The sequence below is a fragment of the Vicia villosa genome, linkage group LG2 (assembly GCF_029867415.1).
Source record: "Vicia villosa cultivar HV-30 ecotype Madison, WI linkage group LG2, Vvil1.0, whole genome shotgun sequence".
Taxonomy (NCBI): domain Eukaryota; kingdom Viridiplantae; phylum Streptophyta; class Magnoliopsida; order Fabales; family Fabaceae; genus Vicia; species Vicia villosa.
Window position 1 is genome coordinate 82405295 of NC_081181.1, and position 16358 is coordinate 82421652.

The 16358-nt window shown below is 39.1% G+C and overlaps 1 protein-coding gene across 1 annotated transcript; it reads right to left on the bottom strand.

Annotated features, from left to right (window-relative positions):
• Positions 1-11660: 11660 nt before the first annotated feature.
• On the bottom strand, positions 11661-15987 carry LOC131649467 (uncharacterized). The gene is made up of 5 exons (XM_058919229.1): positions 15783-15987; positions 15356-15648; positions 15106-15238; positions 12790-14753; positions 11661-11669 (listed from the first exon to the last, which is right to left on the bottom strand). The coding sequence occupies exons 1-5, from the start codon at positions 15985-15987 to the stop codon at positions 11661-11663; spliced, it is 2604 nt and encodes an 867-aa protein (XP_058775212.1).
• Positions 15988-16358: the final 371 nt, after the last annotated feature.

A 16358-nucleotide genomic window follows, 5' to 3' on the forward strand; every position in this document is an offset into this window, starting at 1 on the left:
CCCCCAGCGAAAATCCCAAAATACCCCTGCTTCGGAAATGAACTTTCGAAGCGCTTTTTTATTTTAAAATATTTCCTTAATTCGGAAGTGCATCTCCGAAAACACCCCATGGGGGGTGCCTTCGGAGATGAACTTCCGAAAACACCTCATGGGGGGTGTCTTCGGAAATGAACTTCCGAATTATGCAGAAACTGTGTTTTTTTTTACGTTTTTTCATAACAGTCTCGCATTTTAATTAAACGCAAACGCCAAATAAAATAAGCAATAGATAAACTGAAAATACTAATATGATAAATAAACAAAAAAAAATACTAATCCGATGAAAATAATATATACAAACCGAAAAAAATAAAAATAGTGTGCTAAAGATACAATCCGATAACAAAAAATATATAAACCCGACCACTACTGGGTGTGCCTAAACCTCTCCCCCTGAGACCTCCTCTGCCGCCTGTATGTCGCCGCACGGTCCGCATCAGTGACGATCATCTCCATCACGGCGACTGCCTCTGGACCGCCCCGCTCCACGATACCTCGATCCAACGCGTCCCGCCCAAGCATCGATATCCCCTGGCAGATCGGCATGAGATCAATGGCGTGATCATCCTCGGCCTGCTGGTTCTCCAGGATCTCCTCGTGTGCTGGCCTAAGAGCGCCGGGAATGTCGGGTCTCAGAAGAGGATGTGACACCCGGTAGAACCATGTGACGTATCCCTCCTCACTGTGCCAGTCCTGGGTGACCCGAGTGAGACGGTACTCCAGCGGTACCACATGATCCTCCCAATGCTCCCATATGGCAGTGAGCTGCACTCGGGTCACAGTGTCGGGAGCAGCCTCAAAGGGTGACTTGGGTATCCGCTGCATGAATCCGAACTGACGCATGCACCGCTCAGGGAGATATCGAACCATGATGCCGGTCCCGCATGCCAACCAGCCTGAATATAGAGCAATGCCGTCAAAGGGGACAATCTGAGCGTAGTCGACGAACGGCCTCCAGGTGACGTCGTCGTGCATCGTGCGGTCCAAGTACAGACGGTATGGTCCCACCGCATCGTTCCCCCTCTGGAGAGCGTATCTGGCGGCCCTGGGCATGGCGTCCACGTACGCAGGATCTATGTGAAAGTCGTGGATGCGGGAGAAGTAGGAGATGATCCAGCTCTGAAACAGAAACAAGATAATGTATTAAAATTAAATACGAAACATATATAAATAAAGAAATATGATAATGTATTAAAATAAAACGTACCGTAAGCAGTGTGCAGGATCCGACCAACTGCCTCGTCCTCCAATTGGAGGCCTCATTCAGCTTCTAGTAGAGATATGCCAGAGTAGCTGACCCCCAGTTCCACTGGTGAACGGTATCCAGGTCCATGAAATAGCGGAGGTAGGCCACGTCGACGTACCTGGCACTCTTTTCCATAAAGCATGCAGCGCCTACCACATGGATGTACCAGCACCGGAGAGCGTAGCCGCGGTGGTACTCCCTGAATAGGTCGTTATCCTCCTGCTCGGCCTCGGCCGCCGCGTCCAGGTGGAACTCAAAATAGATGCTCGGTGTAGTGAACCGGACATGAGGCCCACAAGTCGTGACGCACTCAAAGTGAGCAACCTCGTGCGGCAGGCCCAAATAGTGCATCATCCACTCAATGGCCTCGACCCTCTGGATCCTGGAGTGGTCCAACAGCGGCCCCCTCAAAAGGCCCTCCCGGACAGCTATCCACCTCCTACTCCTTCTCCTCCCCGACTGGAGGGTCAACATCCGGTATGACCTCCTCCTCCTCCTCATCCTCATCCTCTCGCTGGCGGGAAGAAGATACCCGAGCCAGCCTACTCCTAGAGCCTGAAGCAGATGAACTCTCCACCAAGTCCTGTGGAACGTGCACACGGCGTCCCCGGCCCCGCCCGCGTGTCGACGCCAGCTGCGCCGCCCGCTCGCGTCTAGCCGACGCAGTCTGGGACTCCCTGCCCTGTCTGATGCGTGCTGGTTGGTTGCCTGACATGTTCCTGTAAACAATCGAAATCGATTAATATGCGAGACAAATGAAAAAACAAAAAAAAATGCACTTCTGATACAGTTCGGAACTTCATTTCCGAAACTGGGATGGAGGTGATTTCGGAAATGAACTTCCGAAACACCCCTGCACAGAGCTTTTCTGCAACCTACAATGGCAGACCCCAAAATCAAACTTTAAACCTATGTCTACACATTCTAAACATCCTAAATACCACTACCAACCTAACCTAATACATATTTTCCTATTTGTAAACACCCTAATATCAATTTTAAGCATAGATCTAAAACTCATAATGCTTACCGATTGAAGAGGTTGGAGTGCTTTTTAATGTAGTATAGGAAGCTTGTTGGAGCCTTTGATGTTGCCTTGGAAGTCTTTTAACAAAATTTCGCCTTTGGTGTTGTTTGATGTTGGATTAGGGTAAATGAATGGGGGAGGGGGAGTGTTCTGCTTAATCTGCAGAACGCGCATTGTTTCGGAAGTTCATTTCCGAAATGCTGTTTTCGGAAATGAACTTCCGAAATGAGACAATTTTTTTTAAAAAAAAGGCGCTTTCGGAGATGAACTTCCGAAAACACCTTTTTTATGCAGTTCGGAAGTTCATTTCCGAAGTCAGGGGTAGTTTGGGTTTTTCACCAGAGGTTAACTAGAAGGTTGGGAGGTTGGCAAAGAAATTTTCATTAAAAATCCAAAATCGATAACGCAAACATTATTTAGGGTTAATAAGAACTATACGAAATCGGTTTATTGGACGTTTTTACGAAATTAAAACACCGGAATCAAAATCTGCGCTCGAATAAACACAAAACGAATATTTTTATAAAAAAAAACCCAACACATAGGAGCCATACCAAATGGCGCCTATGTGTTGCATGCTAGCCTAATGCCCCAAATGATTTGGCTTAAATCATTTTTTCCCTAATTGCCTAAAGTTTGCGCCAAACCATTTGGCTACTAGTACACTAATGCGCCATATCAGTTGGCGCATACACCTTTACGGTGTCCCGAACCTAGACACTTTGGTAAATAAACTGAAAACTTAGTTTTTTTTGTAGTTTTTTAAATAGTTGGTTATTTAAATTTTTTTCCGGATTATCTCTTATTTAAGATAAATTTTTTGGCCGTTGAACCAACTAACTTTTTATGAAACAAATATATGTTTCATTCAAATCATTATTATATTAAAAAAATAATAATAATTTCTTTACTTTTTTAGTGTTTTATTTTTTGGTAAAAATATTAGAGTTATATATTGACCTAATAAACATAATATATTATAGGGCACAATTAATGCTTTGAATTTTCCTGTGTGTATAAAAACACTATATGCCAAACAATGTATCATCACTTGCTTACAAGTTATCTTTCTTCTTCTTGATTCATAGCATAAAAAATTGATCATTTTTCCATGGAATCTTTCATAAGTTCATACGTAAGTCCTGCCCATACACTAATCCTATCCAACTTCGAAGTTCATTATTCAGTGAAACATAGCTTTTACATTGATTTTGAATACACACACATAATTTTACCCTTCAAACAAAATTCTATAGCAACAACTAGAGAAGAACTCTTTATTCCTTGTGAAATTTTATGTAATTGTAATGAATTCACAGTCATGGAGAGAGATCCTAGCATTGCCTCCATGTACGCTCTCTTCTTTATGATACCTATTGACGTGTTGGATGTGATTTTACCACAAATGGGGAAGTGTGCAAGAGAAATGGTGGAAAGCAACAATGAAGGACATGACATATTGGAAATGGATGTGTCACTGCATGTTACAACAATACCTGTGGAAAAAGAAGAAGATATGAAAAATGAAACAAATTTTAAATTTGTTAGAAATATTTGAAATTGATCATTTGCTTATATCATTCTCTAACCAATGGATATAAGTATGGAGAAACTTGATATCAGTGAACTGTTATGTTGGTTTTTAATTAAAGCATGATCTTTGCTACGTTGGTTCTTAATGCTATTGATTCGGAATCGAGGACAATTTCTCATAGTTCGCATTATCTTGGATTGTGATCTCATCAAAAACCATAACCATGTTAGTTTTTGTAATGTCTCGTAGACAACATTGTCTTGCTCCAAATATGCATCAAGGATGGCATGTGAAACCTAATCATACATATTTTTTACAATAAAAAACCATGGTTATATTTCCGAGTAATTTTAAATTTTCTTGCAATAATTCTTCTATTAACTTGTAATATTTCTTCCATTAACTTTTATCTATTGTTTATTTTCCACGGGTATTTTAATACTAAAATAAATGAGTTGCTTATAAGAATAATAGTTATCTCATATTCTATCTTACGCATGAAGTCATCAAATTGCCTGCTTATATATTTGGGTTTGATTACAAATACACAATTTAAATCTAGCAAGATAACATAACTATTGAATTTCTTATGCAAATAACACAAATATTATATGCACTACAAGAAAAAAAAATCAATTTTGCGACACTCTGTTTACTACAGTTCAAGGAAACCTTTTTTTTAATAAGCAATTATATAAGAAATCGCACTAGGGGTGCAACCCTTACAACAAAAACTCTATAAAGAGTTGAAACAGTTTAAAGGTAATTTATACCAATTATAAAAAGAGGTTCTAGAAGTAGAACTACTACTACCCAACCATCTCCAAGAAAAAAACATAATGTTAGAGATTACCATTTCAAAACTAAACGTTACATTCTAAAAAATAATGGCATTCCTCATCAACCAAATACACCAAATTAAAGCTAACCAAATTGAATTTAATTTAGCTCTAATATTGTGTTTCTTCACCTTTTGTTGAATGCAACCGAAGCTTTTGAACTCTTCCAAGTTGAACTCCAAATCGTTTCCCAACCAATTGAAAGTTTTCTCCCAAACCGCTATCGAAACATTGCAATGAAAGAAGAGGTGTTCCGAAGATTCCGGATGATTGGAGCAAAAGACACAATCAAGAGAATCGAGATTAGACACCCCTCTATGAAGCAAAAGGTCTTTCAAAGGGAGTCGGTCAACAAAGAATCTCCTAGAAAAAATATGGACTTTTTTCGGAACCTTAGTCTTCCACATTGTTTCCAACAACTTAATGGTATTGATTGGCCAAGCATTGTCTTTGGCGTTAGTGTAGCAACCTTCCCTAAAAATGAAGGTTTAGAGTCGCCACCTATTCTGAAGGGCGAATAGGAAACCCTACGCAGATATGAGATTCAGGGTAAGTTATTATAATCAGGTCGAGGGAAGGTGTTAGGCACCCTCAACCCTTTCCTATTGGCTTTGAATCTAAGGATCAAGTTTTATGGCTAAAAGTTAAGGTTTAATAGCTAAGGTTCTTAGCAAGGAATGAAGAATGTCTTTAAAGACGACTACCTGAAAAGGTTCTTAGCAAGGGTAGAAATTTGTCTTAAAGAAGACCACCTGGAATGCCCGAAAATGTTTTACAAAGACTACCTGAAAAGGTACTTAGAAAAGGAATGTCTTGAAGAAGACTACCTGAAAAGGAACTTAGAAAAAGAATGTCTTGAAGAAGACTACCTGAAAAGGAACTTGGAAAAGGGAATGTCTTGAAGAAGACTACCTGAAAAGGAACTTAGAAAAGGGAATGTCTTGAAGAAGACTACCTGAAGAGGCTGAAAATGTTTTACAAAGGCTACCTAAAGAGGTTCTTGGAGAGGATAGTGAATGTCTTAGAAAATACCCCCCAGAAAGGTTCGTAGAATGTCTTAAAGAAGACCACCTGAAGAGGTTCCTGAAAAGGATGCCAAATTGTTTTGAAAAAGACTACCTGAAAAGCTACTTAGAACAAGAATGTCTCGAAGAAGACTACCTGAAAAGGTACTTAGAAAAGGAATGTCTTGAAGAAGACTACCTGAAAAGGTACTTAGAAAAAGAATGTCCTGAAGAGGACTACCTAAAAAGGTTTTTTTTGGAAATGACGATGATTGTCTTAGAGAAGACTACCTAGAAAGGTTTCTAGAAAAGAATGTCTTGAAAAAGACTACCTGAAGAGATTCCTGAAAAGGATGACAATTCGTCTTGAATAAGACTGCTTGAGGAAACTCCTAGAAAGGATCGTGAGATTTGTCTTAAAGAAGACTACATAAAAGAGTTACGGTGTAATGTATCAACCAATGTATGTAATGCATGATTTGTATGTATTTGTATGATGCTTCAATGGTAGGTTATTAATAACCAAAGCGTATACAGTTCGCTGGAGTTGCAGGTTTGTTTAATAAGATGGGGTGTGATGCTAGCGCGATTCCCCGATACCTGTTTTTGAAGATCGTAGTTAGGAGAAAGATCTGTAAAGTGTGGGAACCCCTTTTTCTTTTGTTGTGTGCCTTGCCCCAGTTTTCCCCTTTGGATTACTCCACGCCTTTAACCTTTCGAATTGTTTACTTTATGGATTTGATATCCAATACCCCAATGTTTAGTGGAAAAAGATGCCTATGATCTCCAAGCCATGAAGGAAGTGCCCCGAGCAATAACCTTGTCATATGCTTCGACGTTTAGATTGCAGGGTATGCTCTTGATCTCCAGGATATGGAGGGTTATCCATGGTGTTCTATCCTTTGAATTTGAATTCTTCCCATATTTGACATGCCCCTGATTGCTGTTGCTTCGAGATGTGCCCCAGGTCGATTGAACCTTAGGAAGAATGCTCCCAGTTAATAGGATTTTTGCTCGTATGCCCCTGCGATCCTCGAGTTTTTTCCCCTGTTAAGGGGAACCCCCTAGATGTGATTCCCCCCATTCCAGAGTCTTTAATAGAAGGATCGCCTTTGATTGAACCAATTTCGAGGTCCCCTTGATGCTAAGTGTATATTCGTAGATGACGTTGTACCCTTCAAGAAGTAACTTCAATGCGATGCGTATGCAAATTTTGAAATCGAAGTCCGTTATGAATTAGGACTAGATGATTAGAAGTGAATGCTTGAAGAAGCGCAATGATTAGAAGTAGTTGTAACAAACTTTAGGAGTCAGTATAACAAAATCCTGCTTAGTATGCTTTCGTGGTTAACCTTGCCTCAATTAGGACTTTTAACTGTTGTAACTTGGCCTGGTTCATGTTTTAAGAAACAATGGATATAAGGCTCAAAATTTTATTTGTCCCACCCCTTTCTCCTTGATGTTCTCCAAATCCTAAAAATTCGCTTAATCCGATGGATGTGCTTTGTTTGCAAGAGAATCGTTTCAGTTGAGCAGAAGCTTTAGTAGAGATGCAAGCACCAATGAAAATTGTAGAGATTCAAGCATTGACGAGAAGCTTCGATGAGTTAGCAGTCACAAGATTATCCTTGGTATTTCGCCTTTGTTTTGTTTTTATCCCTTATTTTTGCATGAACCAATTCCTTTGAATTTGATCCATCGGGATGCCCTAATTTTTGCCTAAGTCGTTTTTGTTTCCTTTTATGAAATTTTCCATTTCGAATTAGCGGGCGCATTTTCTCCTTTTTGTGAATACTCCTTTGAGATTTGATCCTTGGATATGAAATTTGTGACTGCCATGTCGACTTTGAATTGTAAGCTTCGCCTTTGATACTTCCTCGATCTTGAATGATGTAATGAGGAAGAATATTGTTGTGAATGTTATCTCCATTACTTCCTCATTCTTGGATGAATCCGAGGAAGAAGATGTGCTTGAACCTTTGCTTTGCTTGATCCTTATGCTTAACCCTTGCTTGGATTGATTGATTCTCTTGACAACCAAAATACACCATTGAATTAACCGAAATCTACCCATGCCCCTGGTTAAAATCAAGGTTTTTTTTAAAATAATTAGAAACAAACTCCAACTCCTGGCTCGAGGGGGTAACGAGGGATTAACATCCTTATATCTCCACTGTTTGGGAATTGAAACAATGTCTGTACATCCTCGGCTCGGTCTTACCTTGAAAGCATATGTTTTAGCTGGACTTAGTTATTTCTATTCGTCATTCTCCCTCACGTTTGTTAATACTCCTAAATTTGAAATTGAAATTCGTAGTAGTGAGCGAATGAATTGACTCCAAAACCTGCATGGTCATCCCATTAGAATTGCTAAATCCGAAGGTATATCTTCTATCCTGAGTAGCACTCAGCGATCGTAAGGGTTGAAATTGTGAGCATGGTAAACACCTATTAATCCTAGGGATAATCTCCTTTGTAGATCCACTGACCTTGTTTCACTCCTTAGTTCTTTAGACTTGTAGAAGTGAGGGCAACCTCGAATTTTCCTTGGGCATGTCGAATCTGTCGGGAATAAATTTGTTAGCGGTGGGTTTTCGTCGTATCGGAACTTCATGAGTTTCCTTTGACTGAACCTCTTTTGCTTTTTCTAAAGGATAGTATCACACCATTCGCAACCTTCAGCGTTTGTAAATTGACAAAGAACACTTATGACCCTTTTTGACCCTTGATGGGGAGTTAACATATGTCGCTTTTCCCCATTGTAGATAGGCATCTTTGTTCAGGGTATTGCCCCAGTTGGACTGACCCTTGCCTCCAGGTTATCGTAGAGCGTCCTTGTAAATTTGATATGTTCTGAGATGAACCTCTTTTTGACTAGATACATCTTGAGTGTATCTATGAGGAACTTCATTGTTGAACTAATCCTTGCTTGACGATAACCTTGGTTGCATTTATAATCTTGTTGCGACAAGGCATGGACACGTGGCATGACGAAAGGCATCCTTTTTCCTCCTTGTGAGACCGAGTTCGTTCTCGATAATTTGTCCTCCTTTCTCCATAGTCTACGATCCTTTGATTGTCTTCTTTGCAGGTCTCGGGAAATCGGCTAGCACAGTAAGTGTAGATGCGGGCGAAGGTAGAATGTAAATGTATGAATGAATGCATGAAAATGCAAATGCAGACGTGTGACATATAATCCTTAAGGATAGCCTTAGAGGCGATATTAGACCCTCGTGGGATCTTTACAGGATAAATGTCATGACACGTTAAGGGAAATCCCTTAGATTAGGGAGTATGTGGAAGGTAGCGGCTGGTGACTGTTCAGGACAATCACCAAGTCTCATAGCCATCGAGAGGCCAATCAACGTGTACCAATGAAGTTGTCCTTGGTGGGAAGGTTCTCTATGCGGAACACAACCTATATAAGGACGATATCGGATGAAGTGAAATCCCTATAGGCTAGGGATGGAAGATGTATAGATGGAAATCCAAAAACCCCACAAATTAGAGGGTGCGCAGGAACTAGCATGAAGTGACCGTTCAAGACAGTCACTAAATCTCATAGCCATCAAGAGGCCAATCGAACGCATGCTAATGAAGTTGTCCTTCAGTGGAAGGACGCGTCATTGTAAAAACACATGGACGTAAAAGAACATCCCTACAGGCTAGGGAGTACGTAGGAGTAAGCACGGGGTGACCGTTCAAGACAGTCACTAGATCGCATGGCCATCGAGAGGCCAATTGACGTGCGTAAATGGAGGTGTCCTTCGTGGGAAGGACATGGTTTTAGCAGTAGAGTCCCTGCAGGCCAGGGAACGCGTAGGTGTACCTGCAAAATTAACATGCAAGACATTCGCAGTATATAAATTGCAACCACATAATAAGCACATAAGCCCTAGGTTCATAGGTTCGACGTAACGGCTTAGGGTGCCTACCCTTCCCATTGGTATGTTCTAGAAGGTCTCATGGGATCGTTCGTAGCCGCCGAGACTTTCTGTCTCTTTGGATTTTAGAACAACTCATTTATCCATGAGGTTCGAGTTTTAGGGGTAGGTTCCCAGAAAGATCAGCCAAATACCAAGTCCAGCCCTCAACAAGGTCGAGCCTCGTATCAGACCTTTCCGGATATTCAACCCACTCTGAGTGGAATTATAATAAGACTCGTAGGCGATGTAATTCCCCTCTGTTCATTATTATAATTCCCACGCTTAGGTTTTAACAACAATTTATATAAACCCAAAAGATGCAGTAAAATAACAAATATTCAGATAAACAAATATTTAATTAAATTACTGTAAATAGATAAAATGGCTGTAAATAAATGCGATTACGAATAAATAAATAAATAAATAAAATTTAAATATTTATAAAAACCCTAAACCCTAAAATGGCGAGTAAGCCAAACCCTAAAAAATTCGCCAAAACCTAAACAGTTCGCCCAAAAACCTAAACCCTCTCAAGCCTTAGGAGCATAATATTTCACCATTGTTAGTTATCCCCAGCAGAGTCGCCAGCTGTAGCAACCTGCCCTAAAAATGAAGGTTTAGAGTCGCCACCTATTCTGAAGGGCGAATAGGAAACCCTACGCAGATATGAGATTCAGGGTAAGTTATTATAATCAGGTCGAGGGAAGGTGTTAGGCACCCTCAACCCTTTCCTATTGGCTTTGAATCTAAGGATCAAGTTTTATGGCTAAAAGTTAAGGTTTAATAGCTAAGGAATTGAAAAGGGCAAAATTGAGATTTTAAGGGAATTGAGATTTTAGGGTGGGGGACTCACCTTGGTTATCCAAGTGCCTACGTATCTCCTTATGGAGAATCAGAGTCAACGTAGTTCGGGTGCAGGGTTGTACGCCTTAGAATTAGATTTGAATGGTTTGAAGGCTTTTTGAATGGCCTATCGTAGTTTGTGATTTGATTTGAAAGGCCTTTTGAGTTGCCTGATTGAAAGGGATGAAAATCCGTAGTTTGTGGTTTAGTGTTTTTTAGATGTTTGGGCGTACAACCCTGATTTGATATGGCACCGTTAGATGCGGTGACCAATAGATTTGGTCAGTATAGCTAACCGATTAAGGGGCATTGCTGGTTACTCAGATCGATAGATTGATCGTCGCGGGCAGCAAATTAGATGTATTTTGGATTTTATGTATTTTTATCTCTCGTCTAAAGCGACTAATAGATTTAGTCGGGTCGAGGAGAGAATTAGTAAGAATTAGTTAAATTATTAAATAATCAAAAGATTATTTCTCGTCTACTACGACTAATAGATTTAGTCGGTTTGAGGAGAAAATTAAATTAATCTTGAATCAATTGAATTAATATTTTTGCCAAATGGCAATGAAATTGGACAAACCCTAATTTCTTAATAGACTTTTCTAGGGTTTTTGTGATTTTATAATTAAAGTTAAATAAATAATTAAATTGAATGATCGAAATAATCGGGAATTAATCCTAAAACCTAATCATAGTCCTAATCCTAATTTAAATTTATTATTAATTTAATTTTAAACTAAATTATATATATACAAAATATTGAATTCAATTATATAATCATATTATTAAAAAAGAATGATAAAACCTGGATAGGATCGCGTGTGGCTGGCTGGGGAGGTGCATGGCATGCGTCCTCAGTTCTAGCACGTTGGATTAGCTTTTGATGCGATCCAAGGGTTATGATACGAAGGCATATGGTAGATCCCCTGCAGGAACATATATGGGATCTGGAAACAAATTAAACCAAAAATATACATGGGAGCCAGGAATCGAACCTGCGCCCCTTGACTTACATATTGCGCCTCTTGCCAATCCAACCAGCTAACCAATTCGTTTATAACATGCGCTGGGGAAATAATATATAAAAACAATCGAACCAAATTTTAAAAGGATAATTTTTCCGCCCAGGTACTGTAGCGTCATCTTCACCATTTTTTTTCTGGAATTTGAAGACTTTTGGCAACGCTTTTTATGTGTTGCTATAGTTCCTGCAAATATGAATCCAACAATATACAACAAATAAATTAATTCCAAGACCATAGATCGATTGTAAATCGCCCCCTGAATCCATTGATGACCACGGTTTAGGCCAATTTTCCCTAATTAAAGAATCCCCAATTTGAAGCTTTAACAACCTAGCAATGGTGTTTTTTCATAAAAGCAATTAAAAAGCAATTAAGTTATCCAGAAACCTTCATGGCATCACGAAGAACATAAATATACAATCAAATCTCATGTAAGGTGTATCAAATATTGAATTCGAGTCCAAGTTCAGAGAGTGCAAAATCGTGGGTTTTTAGTAGTGATTTCGAATGCTTTGAGCGTCGGAGACGATCGGGTTCGGTTCAGGGAAGGTCAGGGATGCATTATTGACCTTCAAAACTGTTTGAATCCACCCCAGATTTCTTCTACCATGGCCCTGGTTTCTCGATTTTTTTGCTATACAATACGGTTCTGCAGCGGCCAAAATCCCCCCTCCTACGTCTGAACATCCTTGAATATATATGAGGAAGGTTTTTAGGTTAACCAAGGTGGATCCAATCTTGCTGATTATTGAAATTGATACTTGATTGCAAATCAATTATATACTTTCCCAATCTTGTTTTTCCTATTTTACTCAAGTAATCTTCTCCTTCCAATTCTCACGCCTACTCAAAAATTGACTCTTTATTTTTATTTTTATTTTTTTATTTTATTCTAACATTCTACTAATAATAACTAATAATAATAATAAATAAAATACTGATAATTAATAATAATACTAATGATAATCCTAAAAAAACAACAATAATTAGTTAATAAAATTAAAAAAATATTAATACCAACTAATAATAAAATTAATAATAAAACCAAAGTGTTAGTGAAACACAAATAATATCCCAAAAATGATAGAACCTTTTTTGTAATAATTGAGCCCATTGTTTGGATCCCAAAATACTTGCTATTCAAACCCCTATTTTATTTTAACCGATTTATAAGGGAATTTTATAAGAGGTCGAGTTTAACAATAGATATATTAAACCCTATGACTCTTAATTTTTAACACCCTTAATAAATTAGAAGATGTGGATTATATCGGGTAAATTTTGGGGTATGACAGCTAGAAACCAAGCTAGACACACTTGCAACCGAAAAAACACCGGTAGGATTTAGTTTCCACCAAAAAACATCATGCTCCAAATTGGTCGGATTAATTCTCTCCAAAGACTCTTTTAACTCCCTCAATTGAAGCGCTATATCCGAGATGTTGTCATTTTGAACGGAGTGGGAGGAAAACGAGTTCAAGATGTCCAAACCGTCAAGGCCGAAGAGGGCATTGACATTCCAAGAAAAAGCACCTTCGCTCCAAGAAATGACATCACTAACCTTGCAAAGTTTATTGGTTGAGAGGTCGAACAAATACGGAAAGGAATCGCAAAGAGTTTGATCACCCAACCAACAACTATGCCAAAAAAGAATGTTGTTACCATTCTTACAATCACAATTGATCCAGTCAATAAAGCCTTCAACCCCTTCCTCCTCTTTAAAATCATTAAGAACGGTATGTCTCCACCAACTTGAATCATCCCGATTTAAAACTTCCCCACAAGAAGCTAAAACTTTGAATTTCGGATTATGATATCTCAAGAGTAGGAATCTACTCCAAATGGCTTTGTCCTCCTTCAAAATTCTCCACTTCCATTTAAGGAGGAGAGCTCTATTTAAATCACCAACATCTCGAATACCTAGCCCGCCTTTCTCCTTAGGTTTGCAAACATTCTCCCACTTCACCCAATGTATACTTCTTTTATTTGCATTTCCATTCCACAAAAAGTTACTAAGAAGTCCTCTAATCTCTTTGATGATCATGCTCGGTGCTTTATAAAAAGATAGGGTAAAGATAGGAATTGCGTTAAGCACCGAGCCAATAAGAGTCACCCTTCCACCAATGGAAATGTTTCTCCCCTTCCACTTCGACAATCTTGATTTTATATTAGTAACCACATCCTTCCACACCTTCGTCTTGTTAGCTCTTTCTCCCACCCAAATACCAAGAAATTTAAAAGGAAAGGATCCCTTTTTGCAAGATAAGAAAGAAGTGGCCGAGGTAGATAGCCACTCACCAATATTAATACCAAAGAAGTTACTTTTGTGGAAATTAATTTTCAAACCGGAAACAAGTTCAAATCCTCTCAAAATCACTTTCATGCTCCAAAGGTTGTCGCATGTAGGTTCTTCGATAATAACGGTGTCATCCGCAAATTGGAGAATATCCACATAATCTTCTTCACCGTATTTGAAAGGTTGAAAATCCCCCACCTCCACCAATTTCTTCATGAGAGCACTAAGACCTTCCATATCTATAACAAATAGGAAAGGAGAAATCGGGTCACCTTGACGAAGACCTCTTTGAACTTTAAATTCTTTAGTAGAACTACCGTTCACCAAAACAGACATGTGACTAGAGAAGATACAAGATTTCATCCATTTCATCCATCTCTTCCCAAACCCCGTTCTTCCCATGATCCATCTAAGGTAATTCCAATAAATAGAATCGTAAGCTTTTTCAAAATCCACTTTAAGTAAAAGACACCCCCTCTTTTTTCTTTTTGCCCAATCTAGCATCTCATTAACCATTAGAACCCCGTCCATCTTACTCCTACCCGGAACAAAGGCGGTTTGATTGGTAGAAATCAATTTATCCAAAACACCTCTCATTCTAGCCGCCAAAATCTTCGCAAGAATATTGTAAATACTCCCCACTAGACAAATAGGGCGATACTCGGACAAGTCTTGAGGATTATTCTTTTTTGGAATAAGCGCAAGAAAAGAGGAGGTGATGGCTTTGACAAGCGTACCTTTTAAGTAGAAATCATTGCATAACTTCATCAAATCATCTTTAAGAATAAGCCAAAACCTTTTGAAGAACTCCAAAGAGAAGCCATCCGGGCCCGGGCTTTTGTTCCCATCACACGACCAAATAGCATCCTTGATCTCTTCTTCGGAAAAAGGTTTTTCAAGATCCAAAGAATCCCCTAAAGAAAGCACTTTCAAGTTAATCCCATGCAGTTCCGGTCTAGTGCAAACCTCTTCTTTAAAGAATCCATCAAAGTGCTTGAAAATGAAGTCTTTAATCTCCTTGACCTCCTCTAATCTTCCCCCCCCCCCCCCCTAGACTCCATGGTGCATAAGGTGTTCCTTCTTCTTCTATCTTTTAAGGAATTATGAAAAAAACGAGTGTTATCATCCCCCTCGGATAGCCAAAGTTATCTCGACTTTAATCTAAGAAGCCCTTCTTTTTTGTTTAAATTATTCCAAAAGTCCTCCACCACTTTCAACCTTTTCTCAACCACCTCTTCTGAAACATTACTTGCAAAATGAACAAACAATTTATCTAAAGAATGCATCTCTTTCACGTCTTTTTCAATCTTGAGATCAATCCACCCATAAACCGTTTTGTTCCACCAAGAGATCCGGCTTCTAAGAGTTTCAACTTTTCAACCAAGCAATAATCTCCTCTCCCTTTAACCACTATTTTGTTCCATTCGTCTTCCACGAAATTATGAAACTCTTCATGCTTAAACCATAAATTGTTAAACTTAAACGGCTTAGGTCCCCAATCCTTTCAATTATTTTTCAACCAAATGGGAGCATGATCCAACACATCCCTCTCTCCTATAAATTGACCATCCACCTTCCAATCATCTACAAGACTCTCCGATAATAAGAATATATCAAGCCTACTCATAGCCTTCCCGTTCCTTTTGAACCAAGTGGACTTTCCACCTATTGTAGGGAGATCCACTAACTCCATTTCCTCTATGAATTCATTGAAGGATCTTAAATCCCTACTAAATTCACTAGTAGTAACTCCAATTATTTCATCGAGAGTGGAGATAGAGTTGAAATCTCCCCCAATACACCATGATCCATCCGCATTGTTGTTCTTAAACTCACATAAATAATTCCAAGTTCTCCTCCTAGTAACTTTGTCGCAAGAAGCATAAACATTAACAAAGTAAACAATTTTACCTTCCTTCTCCATACATAGACATAGGAAACCTCTCCCCTAAAACTATAATTGAGAGAAAAGAGATCCTTCTTCCACATAGTTAAAATACCACCCGAGGCTCCATTAGCATCCAAGTAGGACCATTCAACGTCAACTCCTCCCCACAACTCTCTAACCAAATCCACACCAATTCCACTAAGTTTTTTTTCTTGAATAAAGCAAAGATCAACATCTCCTTTTTGAATTAGGAATCCAACTCTCTTGCGTTTAGCCCGATTCCCACCACCGCGAATATTATACGATAAAATTATCATGGGGGTGCATGGTTTTTAATCCCCTTTGCCACCTTCTCTCCTTTATGATCCCTCAACTCCATTTCCTTCAAACTTTTGATCGAGTCAAAATTATGAGAAATGTTGATGATCCCCAATCTTGACATAGAATTCCAAAGCCCCTCTGTAGCATTGATGCTCGCACTGTTAGCTCCTCTTCTGTTGCAGTTCCTAATATTCGAACTTGAGATGGACTCACAAGTTAGAGGTATACCTCCAGAAATATAATTATTTTTGACAAAAGGATTGGGCTGATTGTTGGCCTGCGACTCAGTACTCTGTTGAATAAACTTTCTTTGTTGAATCCCACTCTGAATTGGATGAGAAAATTCAATAACTCTCTCCCCTAAATC

Coding starts and splice junctions, on each gene's coding strand:
- LOC131649467 (XM_058919229.1), bottom strand. CDS start 15,987: ATGATAATTTTATCGTATAATATTCGCGGTGGTGGGAATCGGGCTAAA. Junction 15,649..15,782: donor TGCTAATGGAGCCTCGGGTG/GTATTTTAACTA, acceptor CTTGCGACAAAG/TTACTAGGAGGAGAACTTGG. Junction 14,754..15,105: donor TGGAACAAAACGGTTTATGG/GTGGATTGATCT, acceptor GATTCTTTAAAG/AAGAGGTTTGCACTAGACCG.